Source organism: Rhineura floridana, chromosome 1 (genome assembly GCF_030035675.1).
Source record: "Rhineura floridana isolate rRhiFlo1 chromosome 1, rRhiFlo1.hap2, whole genome shotgun sequence".
Taxonomy (NCBI): domain Eukaryota; kingdom Metazoa; phylum Chordata; class Lepidosauria; order Squamata; family Rhineuridae; genus Rhineura; species Rhineura floridana.
Window position 1 is genome coordinate 155,599,984 of NC_084480.1, and position 16,722 is coordinate 155,616,705.

The 16,722-nt window shown below is 44.4% G+C and overlaps 1 protein-coding gene across 1 annotated transcript in view; it reads left to right on the forward strand.

Moving 5' to 3' along the window:
* The first annotated feature begins 928 nt into the window (after positions 1–928).
* The window catches only part of GPR156 (G protein-coupled receptor 156), a 43,689-nt gene continuing 27,895 nt past the window's right edge, over positions 929–16,722 (forward strand). The window contains exons 1-4 of the mRNA XM_061628228.1: positions 929–1,048; positions 3,028–3,161; positions 5,064–5,199; positions 14,641–14,751. Of these exons, the coding sequence (XP_061484212.1) occupies positions 929–1,048; positions 3,028–3,161; positions 5,064–5,199; positions 14,641–14,751 (501 nt within the window). The remainder of the gene's footprint in view (positions 1,049–3,027; positions 3,162–5,063; positions 5,200–14,640; positions 14,752–16,722) is intronic.

Sequence of the window (16,722 nt, forward strand, 5' to 3'; positions counted from 1 at the left end):
TTTTAAAGCTTAAAGTCTCTGTCTGACTAATTTGCAGGGAAGGTAGAATCTTAGCAAAGATTCAAACACACACAAACAAGCTCGCTCAAAACTCTCCATTCCGCTACGCAACTCTGCAGGGTCCTACAGGACATTGGGCCCAGCGTCCTATAGGTTATTGGGCCCAGCCTCCTATACTTATAAGGCATTTCACAGAGGAAACTCTCTGCATCTGTTTTGACTTGGATTACTGCTGCACTTGGAATACAGATGACTCCTATCTAGTCGCTTGTGCTGGGATGAATTTCAGCTCTTGTAGCCTGAGATGTTGACAGAGGGCTGGGAGGAGTGCTGCCGCTTCGCTGCATGCTTGACCCTGGCCTTGTCCATTTTGGCTTATTATACAAGGTCAGAGGGAGTAGCCAGTGGGGTTCAAGAGGTAGTTAATGCTTTGCTGAGGGTTAGGGGATTCTCTGCAGTCTTGAAAGAGGAAGACATAAGTCCTCTCCTCAACAAGTTTGGAAAGAAGCATAAAATACATGGGGAGGAGGGGCTGTAGCGCAGTGGCAGGCAGAAATCTCCAGGTTCAATCTCGGGCATCTCCTCCTTTGGTCTGGAGTCTGGACATATAACTGACTGTGTGGGACTTGAGGAAGAAGGGCCTTATCTGCCAAGGTCTGGGAAAAGCAACAAATGCCACTGCCACCTTGATTGGCACAGGAATGGTAAAGCACAGAGCTAGTGACTTACTCTCACATAACCATGCTTAATTTGATTGTTAACGTAATTGCTACCCTGCTCCTGTAACATTTTGCTTACATTCACCCCCCCCCCAACCTCAGGACATCCCAGAGCAGAGGAATTTGTTCCACATGTTTTTGGTGCCACTGGATATACCTGATCTTCAGCTTCTTGGGGCTACAGCAGAGTAAATAGCACTGCCCAGACAATGTGCCTGACTGAAGCTTTCCAATGTGCTATGGAAACTGGATTCAATTACTCTAACCAGTGTGGTAACAGCGAGGAACAGCAGCAGAAGACCCTGCAGGATCTCTGTACTATAACAATTGTGGGTAAATATAAAGAAAGGGTTATAATGCTGAATGTTATTTGAAGTAAAGATGTGTGAGTTACAAAGTTCTTGTGGATCTTATACATATTAGGAAGGAGGGGGTGTTTTACGATGGACCAGAGGCAAGCAAATTTATCCACAAAGTGGCTACTCAACATGTCATAGTGAGCTGTAGATTCTCTCTCCAGGTGACCTCCAATAGAAGATGACCACCCGTTCCCACCCAGAACATCTTGGATGGTGCTCTGGAAATGCAGTAGGTTGAGAGGATCTACTATCTCCATCACCCCCATAGCACAGCCTGTCAAAAGCGTTTATGTCAAGAATGCCAGCTTCACTGTAAAGATGTGGTTATTTATTTATTTTATTTATTTATTATTTGATTTATATCAAATCAAATATAATTTGCCCAGGGTGGCAAACAAAAGCACTAAAAACACTTTAAAACATCATAAAAACAGACTTTGAAATACATTAAAACAAAACATCTTTAAAAACATTTTGAAAAAGCAATGGTAATAAATGTTTTGTTTCTTAATAAGGCTATATTTCCTAGTAACAAATGCTAGAACCGTTTATATCTGCTTTTGATATACAAAGTGAGCATTTCTAAACTGCTTATTCTTTTTAAAAAATCTCTAAGCACTGTACACTATGTACAATATAAAACAGTTTTTTGTCACTGCCACTTTCAAATGCTAAATACATCACCTAACAAAGTCTAGGATGCTCATACCCTAATTTTGTAACATCAGCTCTGACCATTTAGACCTAGTTCTCTCTGTGACGATACACTATGTCTGGCCTCTACCACTTCAGACGAGTGGAGGGCTGACGTAATTGGATATTCAGCTTCCCCCCAAGAGCTCTGCCCATTAAAAAGGCCAAGCAAACTAGCATGTTGGGGATAGGCCAGAACTCTTTCCCTTAACATTTAATTTTATACGGAGGAGGAATCAAGCATGGGAGTTTGCAGACATGCAGTCTGGAACGGTACAGCACAAGCTGTATTTCTCCTGCCATGTCAATATTTGCAGGAGAACGCATGCCAGTGAACATCATTAATGAGACTTATGAAAAAAGTTGGTTGTCATATTTGACATTCTGCTACAATCCACCAGTGAATGAACATGATACATACAAATTAAAAATGTTCTTGGTTGTTGGGAGCATTTTATTAATTTTCTTAAAATATAAAATCCCATAGTTTAAATATTTTAAATAGTAGTGTGGTGTAGTGGTTAAGGTGTTGGACTACAACCTGGGAGACCAGGGTTCGAATCCCCACATAGCCATGAAGCTCACTGGGTGACCTTGGGCCAGTCACTGCCTCTCAACCTCATGAAAACCCTATTCAGAGGGTCGCCATAAGTCGGAATCGACTTGAAGGCAGTACATTTACATTTTTACATAGTATTTAGAAAGAACTGGAAAGAGGAGCAAATCTAGGTACTTTGCAGTCCCTGCTTGTTTTCAGTTTCAGTTCAAAATGTAGCAGGGGTCACTTGAACTCTTTGCTATAAACACAAGCAAAGTTGTTGTAATGTTACCGATCAGGCCAGTTTTGGAAAGTACTCAGCTGACAAGAAACTAAAGTGCTAACACAATCGATTCAACAAGAACATATTTTAAGCCTGAATGAAAAAAAAACAAGCCTTCCACAAGTGTAACAGCTATATGAAGGACAGCAAACACCTCAGAAGTGAAAGGCAACTCTGCAGGTGTCGACATTCCTAATGCAAATAAGGAAGAAGTATTTAAAGCAAAACACAGAGGGGTCTCTTTCCAGAAATGCAGGCTTTGTTCCTTTCCCCGGTCTTATGAGAGAAGTCCCATTCTCTTTATGAATATTAATTATTTCTGGTTTTTCTGAGATGGCTGGTAAATTGTTCTACTTCTTGTGAAGTAAACTTTTCCTACCTCACCTATTTTGGAGTCAAAGGAGTTCTTATTGTCTCCAATCCATCTTCCCTTAGACATCCTCTGACAGCAGTTGTAAGAACCCCTCCTTTTCAGCTGCCATCTTGGGAATTGTATGGGCCTTTCTTACCAGCGGAGTCCTGCTCAGTTTCTTCTTTCTCATCTTCACAATTCACTTCAGAAAGAACAGGTAAGACCAGGAATGTATTGTGGTGGTCTCTTCAGGAGCTGGGCAAACTGTTAAAGCCCCATTGACCTGGAGGTGCTCATAAAGAGTGTCATTTCTTTCTCTGGAAATTGAAAAACCAGGAGGATACTGTAGTCAATGATATCAAAAGCCACTCTAGGAGGATACCATAGTCAATGATAATAAAAGCTGCTGAGATATGGAAGAGAATCAGTGGAGTTGTACTTCTGCTGTCTCTTTCCAGATACAGTCCACCAGAGTGACCAAGGCTACCTTGGTGCCAAAACCAGGCCTGAAGTTGGCTTGGCTTTAAATGGATCAAGATGCTTTGTTTTATGCAAGTAAGCCCGCAGTTGCACAGTCACAATATTTTTGAGCACCTTGCCCAAGAAGGAAATTTGTGTTTAAGTGTCTGCTTAAAACTCACCTGTTATCTACGTTCCCTGTGGGGTGATCCAGCTATATTGAAATATTAATCTGATCTGTGGATTTGTGATGTGTTTTGTATTTATTTTATGGTTTTAACTAATTTGTTGATTTTCTGCTGCTCACTGCCTTGATATTTTTTCTTAATGTTGACAGTATAGAAATTGTTATAAAAATAAAAATATTTGCAACTGGATGATAGTTGATATAATCTTCACCGTCCAAGGAGAGCCCACTGCCTCTTTCAAGATGGAAGGCCTCTTGCATGAAAGCCTTAATCACCCTTGGACACATCCAGTCGACCCCCTTTAGCCAGATCATGTAAGCCAAAGTGGGCGAAGGTAGAGTTGAGAGAGCAAATACTTGGCCAAAACCCAACAAGTCCATAGAAGAATTAGGGATGCTAAATATCAGTGCCTCTATTTCTACCTGGATCTTGGGTTCCAGAATATGATTCTGAGGGATTTCTGTTCAGACCCAGGGCAGGTGCTGTGGTATTTGGAAATGTTCCATCTTATTTCCTATATTGTATTTAACGTGGACGTGAGACTGCTGAGCATGGCTGGATTATAATGGCGCAGTTGGAGCAGGATCTATATCAGCAGGGGGCCTGGACTCTGAGCATTTATTTTAAAACTTTCATGCAAAATGTGAAAACTTTGCAAAGAGGCTGAGGCATGTCATTGTGAAATTATAGTACAACGGTATACATAGGGGAAAAGGCCAAAGTGGGATGTATTTTGGAAGAAAGCCAAAGGGTATTGAAAAGGCCATAGCTGGGGGATCGATTTATCATGACTCTTGCATGCCACAGGTGCTGGGTTCATACCTGGCATCTCCAGGCAGAACTGTGAAAGACTCCTTTCTGAAACCCTGGAAAGCTGCTGCCTGATAACGTAGCCAATGCTGAGCTAGAATGGCCTGACTCAGTATAAGGCAGCTTCCTCTGTAACAGAAGTCAGACTGGTTCTGGTGGGATATTCTTGTCTGTTTTCAGCCAGGAGATGTGGGGCCCTCAGTTTAACTAGCCAGTGGTGTTCAGCCTTTTCAGACCTGGAGAAACTTTTAGCCCAAACATATTTTTGTATGGTAGTCATGCTGCTGTTATAACCCACTTTAGTTCAAGCTGCAATTCAGTAATTGGGGCCAACTCGCCAGCTGAAGACCAGTGAACTACTAAATCTTTCTGGATTTTGTTGGTTGCTTTGTCTGAATATTTTGTTGCCAGAATGGAATTTGATATGTGTGTTCAGGGCACAATTCTGTGTTTCAAGCTTGAATACCAGTTCAGCCCCCAACACCAGTTTTTAAAGAGTGGGAGAATGCAAAATGTATTTGTTTAAAAAGTATACTCCCTCTTTTTCCTCTCCACAAAGGAGTCGCTCAGATTACAGATGAAAAACAAATATAAAGGCTACCATAATCCAGTCATTAAAACATATTGTTTCCATGTTTTCTTAACTGCTTTGTCTGCTGGAGGATTGTGAAGTTGTCAAGTCCAAACCTGAATGTAGTGACCCTGCTGGGCAGTGGCTTGACTTACAGCAGTGCTTACCTCTTTGGAATCGAAAAACAGAACTCATTGACCAGACCATCCATGGAGATGCTTGTTCAGGTGGGTGAAAGCAAGAGGTGCAGCTTACTGTTCATTGCTCTTATTGGCAGACAAATTAGCTAGGATTCAAAGGGGTACATGGACACATTCTGGGCTTGCCCAGAGAGATTCTCTCTCCCACCTCCCTTTCTCTTCCGGAAAGTCCAAACTGACCTTTCAATTCTCAAAGTTAAAGTTTCAAGGCATGGTCTGAAGGAATGGGCCCCATCAGTGTCTGGAAGGGAGCCTGCTTGGGAATCCTATGTAACCTATGTTAAGATTTAGAAGGCAAACAGGGAGGATGTAAATATCATAAATAGCTTTTGAGAGCTATTGTGATGAATGGAATAGATTGTTGCACTGAGTTCTGTGTTTTAATCCTCATTCAGCCATGAAGTCCACTGAGTGACCTTGGGTCAATCGCTATCTCTCAATCGTCAGGGCTGGCACCAGGTTGGGGTGGGCCCTCGGGCACCAACACGCACCCCCGTGGCTGCCCCGCCTCCTGTGTTGTGATGTCAGTATGCTGCGTGTGCATGCACTGAAGTGACGACGCAGAAGTCCATGCTGGCTGCAGGGATGTGTATGTTGTTGTCTGGGAGGATGGTGGAGCACCTGCTCCACAATAGGCATCGGGTTGTGGGGCGTGATTTTCATCCACAAATCACGCTGTGCAAACTGACGCTGTCATGGATTGCAGAGCCTCAACCTGCCAGCCCCAGCCTGTAGATCTAGGCATGGGGCCCCTCGGGAGTGATCCACAATCTGGGTCAGGTTGCAGGACATTATGTGGATGAAAATCCCACTCCACGATCCGATGCCATCATGGATCGTGGAGCTCCACCCTCCCAGCCCCAGGCCTGCTCAATCTAACCAACCTCCCAATGTTGTTGTGAGAATAAACTGAGGCGATGGGGGAGAGACGGGAAGAAATATGCCTCAATTACATTATTAACTTTATAAATACAAACCCTGCTCTTCAGTGTAAAAAATATTCCAGCACAGCTTATATACATCAAAAAGAAAACAGTCTAGCTGCGGATAACAAATACAACATTAATAAACAAGCATCAGGATAAAGCAGCAAGTTAGATGGATGTTAATGCAGCAGGGGTGCAGACAAATACAGTGGATTCAGGCCCAGTGCTACTAGACCAAGGTACAAAACAGGGCTGTCTCCCATTGCTCTTCAACCTTTTCCGAGAACTATGGCACAACCCAAAGATTCAGGGGTGTCAGTTAGAGGATGAAGAGCATTTGCTAAGTCTGTATGCGGGTGATGTGGCCTTGATGCTCTGTGATCCACTTAGGGGCAACTTAACTCTAAGGGAATGAACCTCTGTAATTAAGTATGAGAAAAGAAATGCTAGGTTGTAATGATTTGAAAGTGTAGTTCACTGATAATGGAATACTTTTCATGGAATCATAGAATCGTAGAGTTGGAAGGGCCTATAAGGCCATCAAGTCCAAACCCCTGCTGAATGCAGGAATCCCAAATTAAACCATACTCAACAGGTGGCTGTCCAGCTGCCTCTTCAATGCCTCCAGTGTTGGAGAACCCACCACCTCCCTAGCTCATTGGTTCCATTGTAGCACCACTCATTAGGAGGTTAGGAAGTTTTTCCTGATGTTCAGTCGAAATCTGGCTTCCTGCAATGTAAGCTCATTAGTCCATGTCCAAAACTCTGGGACGATTGAAAAGAGATCCTGGCCCTTCTCTGTGTGGCAACCTTTCAAGAAGAGCGCTATCATATGTCCTCTTCTCAAGGATTATTCCTTGGAACGATGCCCATTTCTTTCAGTCTCTCCTCATAGGGCTTTGCTTCCAGTCCCCTGATCATCCTTGTTGCCCTCCTCTGAATCTGAACCTGTTCCAGTTTGTCTGCATCCTTCGTAAATGCAGTGTCCAGAACTGGATGCAGTACTCAAGGTGAGGCATAACCAGTGCCGAATAGAGAGGAACCAATACTTCATGCAGTTTGGAAACTATACTTCTGTTAATGCAGCCTAAAATAACATTTTCCTTTTTTGCAGCCGCATCGCACTGCTGGCTCATATTCAGTTTGTGATCAACAACAATCCCAAGATCTGTCTTGCATGTAGTATTGCTGAGCCAAGTATTTCCCATCTTATAACTGTGCATTTGGTTTGTTTTTCCTAGGTGTAGAACTTTGCACTTATCCCTGTTAAATTTCATTCTGTTGTTTTCAGCCCAATGCTCCAGCCTATCAAGATCCCTTTGAAGTTTGTTTCTGTCTTCTAGGGTATTAACTATCCCTCCCAATTTTGAATCATCTGCAAATTTGATAAGCATTCCTTGCACCTCCTCACCCAAGTCATTGATAAAAATGTTGAAGAGCGCTGGGCCCAGGACCAAGCCGTTTTGCCTTTTTTTCTTTTCTTACTTTAAAAAAAAATCACACATATACAAAACATTCTACTGCAGGTTAAAAGTTAAAAGCCTGGGGAAATAAAAAGGTCTTTGCCAGGTGCTAGGAAGAAAAGAGAGTTGGTACCAGGTGAGCCTCCCTGGGAAGCTCATTCTATAAAGAGAAAGCCTTCTCTCCAGTTGCCAGCCACCTCATCTCACCTGGGATTGTACAGTACACGGAGAATGGCCTCCAAAGATGAACTGAGTGGACAGATAAGCTTACTGGAGTAGGTGATAATTTCAGATACCTAAATCCCAAGTGTAGTAGACCTTTAAAGGTAAACAGCAACACTTTAAATTGGAAATGGACCAGAAGCAAGTGCAATAGTTGCTGGTGGTTTAACGTCCACCTTGCTGCCCAGCAGCTTCTCTGATGGAGCTGGTGGAAGCCATTTTGGATGGCTGTGGTATTGGAGGAGCCCAGCACAATAATTCTGGGGGATATCAGTGTCCATGCTGAGGCTGCCTTGTCCTGGCTTGAGACTTTATGGCCTCCATGACAACCATAGGGCTGTCTCAAGTTGTCACTGGTCCGACACATAGGGCAGGGCACACCCTCAACTTGGTTTTTGCTCCAGGTGGAGGAAGGGGTGGTCTGGAGATGGGGTGGTGGTGGATGTCACCCATTGTCATGGTCAGTCCACTTCCTGGTGAAGTTTAGATTTACAGCTCTAATTCTTCCCTGCAGGAGTGGTGCAGATTAAGATGGTCCGCCCCCGGAGACTAATGGAATCCACTGGATTCCTGAATGCCCTGGCAAAGTTTCCAATAGATAGAGCAGGTGACCCTATTGAAGCTCTTGTCACGCTGTGGAACAAGATTCATCAGGCTGTTAACACGACTATCTCTAAGCGCCCTCTCTGGCATTGTGGAGCCTGGTTTGCACCTTGGTACACCAGTGAACTAAGGGCAATGAAACAGGCTGGATGACTGCTAGAGCGCAAGTGGCGAAAGATGTGCTGTGAGGCTGATCGGGCACAAGTAAAACATAACGCTGCCTACTGTGTGGCGGTAAGGGCAATGAAGGAGGCTCACTTCTCTGCCTCCACTGCATCCTCAAGTAGCCTTCAACGGAGCTTTTTCATACTGACGGGTCTGTTGACGTCAGTTTTAGACCCTTCGGAGGCCCACTGTGAATTGTTTTGCAAGGCACTCTGAGGGTAAGGTTGCTTATCTCTATAGGAATCTTGATGCCCCATCCACGTCTATTGTAATTCCCAGTGAGGTGTCCAGTGCAACGTCTGCTGCAACTTCTTGGAATCAGTTTCAGTTGATGTGGCCTGATGACATAGACAAGGTGCTTGTGACAATGTGGCCAGCAACGTGTCCTCTTGACCCATGCTCTCCTTGGCTTATTAAAGCTTGCTGAGGAAGTATGATCAAGTGGATCCAGGGTATGGTCAATGCATTTTTGCAGGAGGTAGTGGTCCCAGCTGCCCTGAAAGAGGCAGTGATCTGACCACTCCTGAAAAAGCCCACCCTGAATCGATTGGTTTGTGACCACTACAGCCTGGTCACAAATATCCCCTTTTTAGGGAAGGTGATCAAGAGGGTTGTGGCACAGCAAGTACTCTTGGATGAAACAGATTATCTTGACCCATTCCAATCTGGGTTCAGGCCTGGTTATGGGACTGAATGAGCCTTGGGTGCCCTGGTGGATGACCATTATTGGGAGAAGGATGGGGAGTGTGACCCTGTTATTCTTACTTGATCTCTCAACAACTTTTTATACCATTGACCGTGATATCCTTCTGAGATGATTTGGTGAGATGAGTACCAGAGGCACTGTTTTACAGTGGTTCTGATCTTATCTCCAGGGTCATAGATAATAGCATTGGGTGACTGTCTTTCGGCCCCCTGGTAGTTGTGCTCTGGGGTGCCACAGGGTACTATCTTGTCCCCAATGCTGTTTAACATCTATATGAAGCCCTTGGGATTGGTTATCAGGAGATTTGCAGTGAGGTGTCAGCAGTATGCTGATGATACCCAGCTTTATTTCTCTATAACTTCTGAATCAGGAGATGCCATGCAAGTCCTAGACCACTGCCTGGTCATTGTGGTGGGCTAGATAAGGGCCAATCAACTGAGTCTGAATCCTAGCAAGACAGAGATGCTGTGGGTTGGTGATTCCCGAGTTTGGGTAATTGGTCAATTGTCTGCTTTGGATGGGGTTGTACTCCCTCTGAAAGAGCAGGTTCATAGTCTGGGGGTGTTCCTGGATCCATCTTTGTTGATAGAGACCCATGTGACCTCTGTGGCTAGGAGTACCTGTTACCAGCTTTGGCTGGTAAGACAGCTGCAGCCATTTCTGGTCTGGGATAGCCTGGCCACTGTTGTCCATGCACTGGTAATGTCCAGGCTGGATTACTGTAATGTGCTCTGTGTGGGGCTATCCTTGAGGTTGGTCTGGAAGCTGCAGCTGGTGCAAAATGTGGCAGTGTGACTGCTCACTGGGGCAGGGTATCACCAACATGTTACCCCACTGCTGAAAGAATTGCACTGGCTGCCCATTAGTTACTGGGCCAAGTTAAAGGTTCTGGTTTTGGTGTACAAAGCCCTATGCAGCTTGGGACCAAGATACCTGAAAGATTGTCTTACCCAGTCAACCACTGCACTCTTCAGGTGAGGGCCTCCTGTAGATACCATCTTATCAGGAGGTCCATTCTGCACAACATAGGAAGTGGACTTGTAGTGTTTTGGCACAGACATTTTAGAATTCCCTCCCCTTAAATATTAGACAGGCAGCTTCTCTGTTAACTTTTCAACTCCTATTGAAGACCTTCCTCTTTCAACAAGCCTTTTAAGTAGAGACCTTATCCCAGCCTGCATCTGTGTTGGAACTGCTTTTTAAGATGTTTTTAAAGCTGTTTTAAATATGTTTTGTTCTAATATGTTTTTCAATGTGTTTATTTTAATATGTTTTAAAGTCTTTTGTTTTTAAGTTGTTTTAGAGTGTTTTTGTTTGCCGCCCTGGGGTCCTTCTGGGAAGAAGGGCAGGATATAAATTTAATCAATCAATCAATCCAATCAATCAATCGTTCCAGCAGTTGTAAGATGTATTCCCATAATCCATTCCCATTCAGGAGCAAAGTTGCCATATTTTGAATTAACTGCAGTTTCTGGACAGGCTTCAAAGGCTGCCTCAGATATAACACGTTAACTAGTCTACTGTAAAGATAACTAAAGCACTGATCATCATGGCCAAGCAATCTCTTTCAAGGTGATATTACAAGTGAGCTTTATGCCACAGAGCAGGGGCACAGGATATAAATTCAGAAGGGCAAAATTACCACAGGCCAAACCACAAGTGCGAAAGACACTTGAAGAGGGACACTGCTTACACGTGCCTGTACGCTAATGCTAGGAGCCTCCGAACCAAGATGGGAGAACTGGAGTGCTTGGTCTTAGAGAAGAGCATTGATATAGTGAGCATAACCGAGACCTGGTGGAATGGAGAAAACCAGTGGGATACGGTTATCCCTGGATATAAACTATATCGGAAGGACAGGGAAGGACATATCGGTGGCGGAGTCGCTCTATACGTGAAAGAAGGCATTGAATCCAGCAAGCCTGAAACCGCAAAAGAGGCGGACTCCTCCACAGAATCGTTGTGGGTGGTGATACCATGCCCCAGGAGGGATTTAATACTGGGAACGATCTATTGTACCCCTGATCAAAATGCTCAGGGGGACCTTGAGATGAGATATGAAATTGAGGAAGCATCCAAACTAGGAAATGTGGTAGTAATGGGTGACTTCAACTACCCAGACATAGACTGGCTGCATATATGTTCCAGTCATGACAAAGAAGCAAAATTCCTAGATATTCTAAATGACTATTCCCTAGACCAGTTGGTCATGGAACCGACCAGAGGGATGGCAACCCTGGACTTAATCCTCAGTGGGGACCGGGACCTGGTGCGAGATGTAAGTGTTGTCGAACCGATTGGGAGCAGTGACCATAGTGCTATTAAATTAAACATACATGTAAATGGCCAGTTGCCAAGAAACACGTCACATTTGACTTCAAAAGAGGAAACTTCACAAAAATGAGGGGATTGGTAAAAAGAAAGCTGAAAAACAAAGTCCAGAGGGTCACATCACTCGAAAATGCTTGGAAGTTGTTTAAAAACACTATATTAGAAGCTCAACTGGAGTGCATACCGCAGATCAGAAAAGGTACCACCAGGGCCAAGAAGATGCCAGCATGGTTAACGAGCAAAGTCAAGGAAGCTCTTAGAGGCAAAAAGTCTTCCTTCAGAAAATGGAAGTCTTGTCCGAATGAAGAAAATAAAAAAGGACACAAACTCTGGCAAAAGAAATGCAAGAAGACAATAAGGGATGCTAAAAAAGAATTTGAGGAGCACATTGCTAAGAGCATAAAAACCAACAAAAAAAATTCTATAAATACATTCAAAGCAGGAGACCATCTAGGGAGGCGATTGGACCCTTGGATGATAAGGGAGTCAAAGGCGTGCTAAAGAACGATAAGGAGATTGCAGAAAAGCTAAATGAATTCTTTGCATCTGTCTTCACAGTGGAAGATATAGGGCAGATCCCTGAACCTGAACTAACATTTGCAGGAAGGGATTCTGAGGAACTGAGACAAATAGTGGTAACAAGGGAGGAAGTTCTAGGCTTAATGGACAATATAAAAACTGACAAATGACCGGGCCCGGATGGCATCCACCCGAGAGTTCTCAAAGAACTCAAATGTGAAATTGCTGATCTGCTAACTAAAATATGTAACTTGTCCCTCGTGTCCTCCTCCGTGCCTGAGGACTGGAAAGTGGCAAATGTAATGCCAATAGTCAAAAAGGGATCCAGAGGGGATCCCGGAAATTACAGGCCAGTTAGCTTAACTTCTGTCCCTGGAAAACTGGTAGAAAGTATTATTAAAGCTAGATTAACGAAGCACATAGAAGAACAAGCTTTGCTGAAGCAGAGCCAGCATGGCTTCTGCAAGGGAAAGTCCTGTCTCAGTAACCTATTAGAATTCTTTGAGAGTGTCAACAAGCATATAAATAGAGGTGATCCAGTGGACATAGTGTACTTAGACTTTCAAAAAGCGTTTGACAAGGTACCTCACCAAAGACTTCTGAGGAAGCTTGGCAGTCATGGAATAAGAGGAGAGGTCCTCTTGTGGATAAGGAATTGGTTAAGAAGCAGAAAGCAGAGAGTAGGAATAAACGGACAGTTCTCCCAATGGAGGGCTGTAGAAAGTGGAGTCACTCAAGGATCAGTATTGGGACCTGTACTTTTCAACTTGTTCATTAATGACCTAGAATTAGGAGTGAGCAGTGAAGTGGCCAAGTTTGCTGACAACACTAAATTGTTCAGGGTTGTTAAAACAAACAGGGATTGCGAAGAGCTCCAAAAAGACCTCTCCAAACTGAGTGAATGGGCGGAAAAATGGCAAATGCAATTCAATATAAACAAGTGTAAAATTATGCATATTGGAGCAAAAAATCTTAATTTCACATATACGCTCATGGGGTCTGAACTGGCGGTGACCGACCAGGAGAGAGACCTCGGGGTTGTAGTGGACAGCACGATGAAAATGCCGACCCAGTGTGCGGCAGCTGTGAAAAAGGCAAATTCCGTGCTAGCGATAATTAGGAAAGGTATTGAAAATAAAACAGCCGATATCATAATGCCGTTGTATAAATCTATGGTGCGGCCGCATTTGGAATACTGTGTACAGTTCTGGTCGCCTCATCTCAAAAAGGATATTCTAGAGTTGGAAAAGGTTCAGAAGAGGGCAACCAGAATGATCAAGGGGATGGAGCGACTCCCTTACGAGGAAAGGTTGTAGCATTTGGGGCTTTTTAGTTTAGAGAAAAGGCGGGTCAGAGGAGACATGATAGAAGTGTGTAAAATTATGCATGGCATTGAGAAAGTGGATAGAGAAAAGTTCTTCTCCCTCTCTCATAATACTAGAACTCGTGGACATTCAAAGAAGCTGAATGTTGGAAGATTCAGGACAGACAAAAGGAAGTACTTCTTTACTCAGCGCATAGTCAAACTATGGAATTTGCTCCCACAAGATGCAGTAATGGCCACCAGCTTGGATGGCTTTAAAAGAAGATTAGACAAATTCATGGAGGACAGAGCTATCAATGGCTACTAGCCATGATGGCTGTGCTGTTCCACCCTAGTCAGAGGCAGCATGCTTCTGAAAACCAGTTGCCGGAAGGCTCAGGAGGGGAGAGTGTTCTTGCACTCGGGTCCTGCTTGTGGGCTTCCCCCAGGCACCTGGTTGGCCACTGTGAGAACAGGATGCTGGACTAGATGGGCCATTGGCCTGATCCAGCAGGCTCTTGTTATGTTCTTACGTTCTTAACTGACAAAGCTGGATCTAACTACGTCCAGACTGTGAATCTGCTCCCTTTGTGAGGAGCACAATTTGATCTAGAAGAAGTTGAACACTATCTTCCTGGACAAATGAACCACCCATCAACAGACATATTTCTCACCTCATCTTATCTGGTTGAGCTTCAGTTTATTAGCCCTCTAGTCCATTACTGATGCCAGACATTAATCAGCCATACTCATCAAGTCACCTGAATTTGGTGAAAAAGTAGGGTTGGTTGTCACCAGCCTATCACATTTTAGATGACTTTACTCAGTGGCTTTGTGTAAATGTTGAAAAGCATAGGGGACAAAATGGAACCCTTTGGGACCCCATAGCATAGATGTCAAGTAGTAGCTTGCCCAGCACCATCTTTTGGAATTGGCTGTCAGGGTAGGAAAGAATCACTGAAGCTCTGTGTACTCAAATCCCAACTCAGAGAGCCTATCCAGAAGGATAACATTGTCAATGGTATTGAAGGCTGCTGAGAGGTCCTAGAGAATTAGTGGAATCACACTCCCTCTGTTCTTATGGCATAGTGGCTGCTATTAATTAAAACACACGCACACACACACACACACACACACAAGATCCTGATTCCAGATCTCTTGTGTCATGTTTAGCTTGGACCTTAGTCTTAATTATCTCTCTCTCTCCCCCCCCCAAACATACCCCTGCAGGTGAGAGTCAGCTTGTTGTGTATTGGAGTCTCTCTGGCTTTTGGTCCCATTCTAGGAAAAAGCTGGCGATTGTATAAAGTGTTCACTCAGCGAGTTCCAGATAAGAGAGTGGTGAGTTCTCATAACCTACATTCAGCTCTCTGAAACAAACTAGAAATAAAACTGTGCAAGAGTTGTTGAGGCTAAAAGATATATGATGGAAGTAGTCATCAGGGCTGGCACCAGGCTCAAGGGCTCTGGGCAAAGTGCCCTCAGTGAGCCCCCAAGGTAGCAGGCCTCAGCATCTGATGGGCCTTCCTCGGTCTGACAATGGAACTTTCTCTTAGCAGAGCTGGGCTTAGAAGATGGCAGGTGGTGGCAGAGGGTAGCAATCTTTTGAATCTTATTCCAGAGCAGGTGAGCCTTTCCCTTGAATCCCCATGCACCTTTCTGCCTCATGTTGGGAAGACAAACTTGCCACTCAAAATAAGTCAAACCACTGAAAGAAAAAGAAAACTGGTGGCACAGGGGAATAGAGCAGAAAGGGGACCCTCTTTATTTAACTTGAACTGGGATATAGGCAGTCTGAGCAGAGAAACCAGAAGGCCCAGCCCCTTGCTCCCTCCCTTACTGGCTGCATCTTGTTACTTGCAAGGTTGCACACAGTAATTTTCACATGATGGACCAATGCTGCACGTGCACAGAGTCTGAAATGCACACTGAGATGCAGGATGAAGTTCAGGGACATGTACCTCCCCAGCCTGTCCTCACATCAGCAGGCCACACAGGCTTATCAGAAGGAGTTATATGTCATTCCAACCCACACAGAGCCAGGGCACCAAGTACTGCTCAGGCCCAATAGTAAGCTGCCCCCACCCCCAAGGAGCAGCAGAGGGGAAGACTCCTATCAAGCACTTTTCTACCCCACCCATTGTACAGGGGGAGAGCATACCTCCCAAATTTGTGAGATGGGTTAAGGTCACTTTTGACCACCACTTATTACAAACATGTTCCAGAGCACAAAGCAGGGATTGCAGGGCGCTCTCTTCATGCAGAGGCAGATACTCCCAACATAGCTCTTCCACAGTGAAGCTCAACGTAGACAAAATCATGATACTGTTTTCTGGGTTGGTCCTCTGATTGGATGAGTGGTGTATAGCCTGTGTTGGACTGGGTCACACTCTCCCTGAAGGAGCAACTCTGTACCTTGTGGGTTCTCCTGGATCCATTACTTTCACTCGAGACACAGGTGGCCTTAGTGCCATGGAGTGTGTTCTGCCAGCTTTATCTGGTGGCCCAACTACATCCCTATCTGGACAGAGATAACTTGGCTTCAGTGATCTATGCCTGGGTAACCTCTAGGCTAGATTACTTCCATGTGATGAATGCGAAGATGTTTTGGAAAGTGCAGCGGGTACAAAATGTCATGGCCAGGCTGCTGATTGGGAATAGCCAGTCTGACCACATAACACCAGTTTTGGCATAACTGCGCTGGCTGCCTATATGTTTCTGGGCCTAATTCATAGTGCTAGTTTTAACTTGTAAAGTTTTACATGGGTTGAGACACCAGTATCTCATGGAACACCTCTCTTGGCACGAGCCTACCCAAACCCTAAGATCATCCTCTGGGTGTCCCTTCCAAGAGCGGGTTGGAGGGTGGCAACAAGAGAGAGGACTTTTTGATTGTGATCCCTGTCTGTTGAATACTCTCTTAAGCGAGACCTGCCTGGGCTTGATACTGACATCTTTTCAGTGCCAGGTTAAGACTTTTTTCTCTTCTAGTCATTTGATGGAATAGGATCCAGCTGTGTCAAGGCTTGCTGACAGAGTGTTAGTAACTGGGTTGCTGATAAGTTATTGCTTGCTTGTTTCCTGTGGAGTCTAGTGTTTAATGTTTAATATATTGTTATAAAATTGGGGGATTGGTATGGATGATGTCTTTGGATCCCCCTCTAAGCCTGTAATTCTGTATCTGGACATTTGGGATCCACAGTAGAAGAAACCTGCTGAAGTGATCAAGCCAGTTTCTTTATTAAGCTAATGGGTCTGACTGGACCTCTTAAGTACCAAATTTACATGTCTGAAGACTTGGTCAAGAGCAGA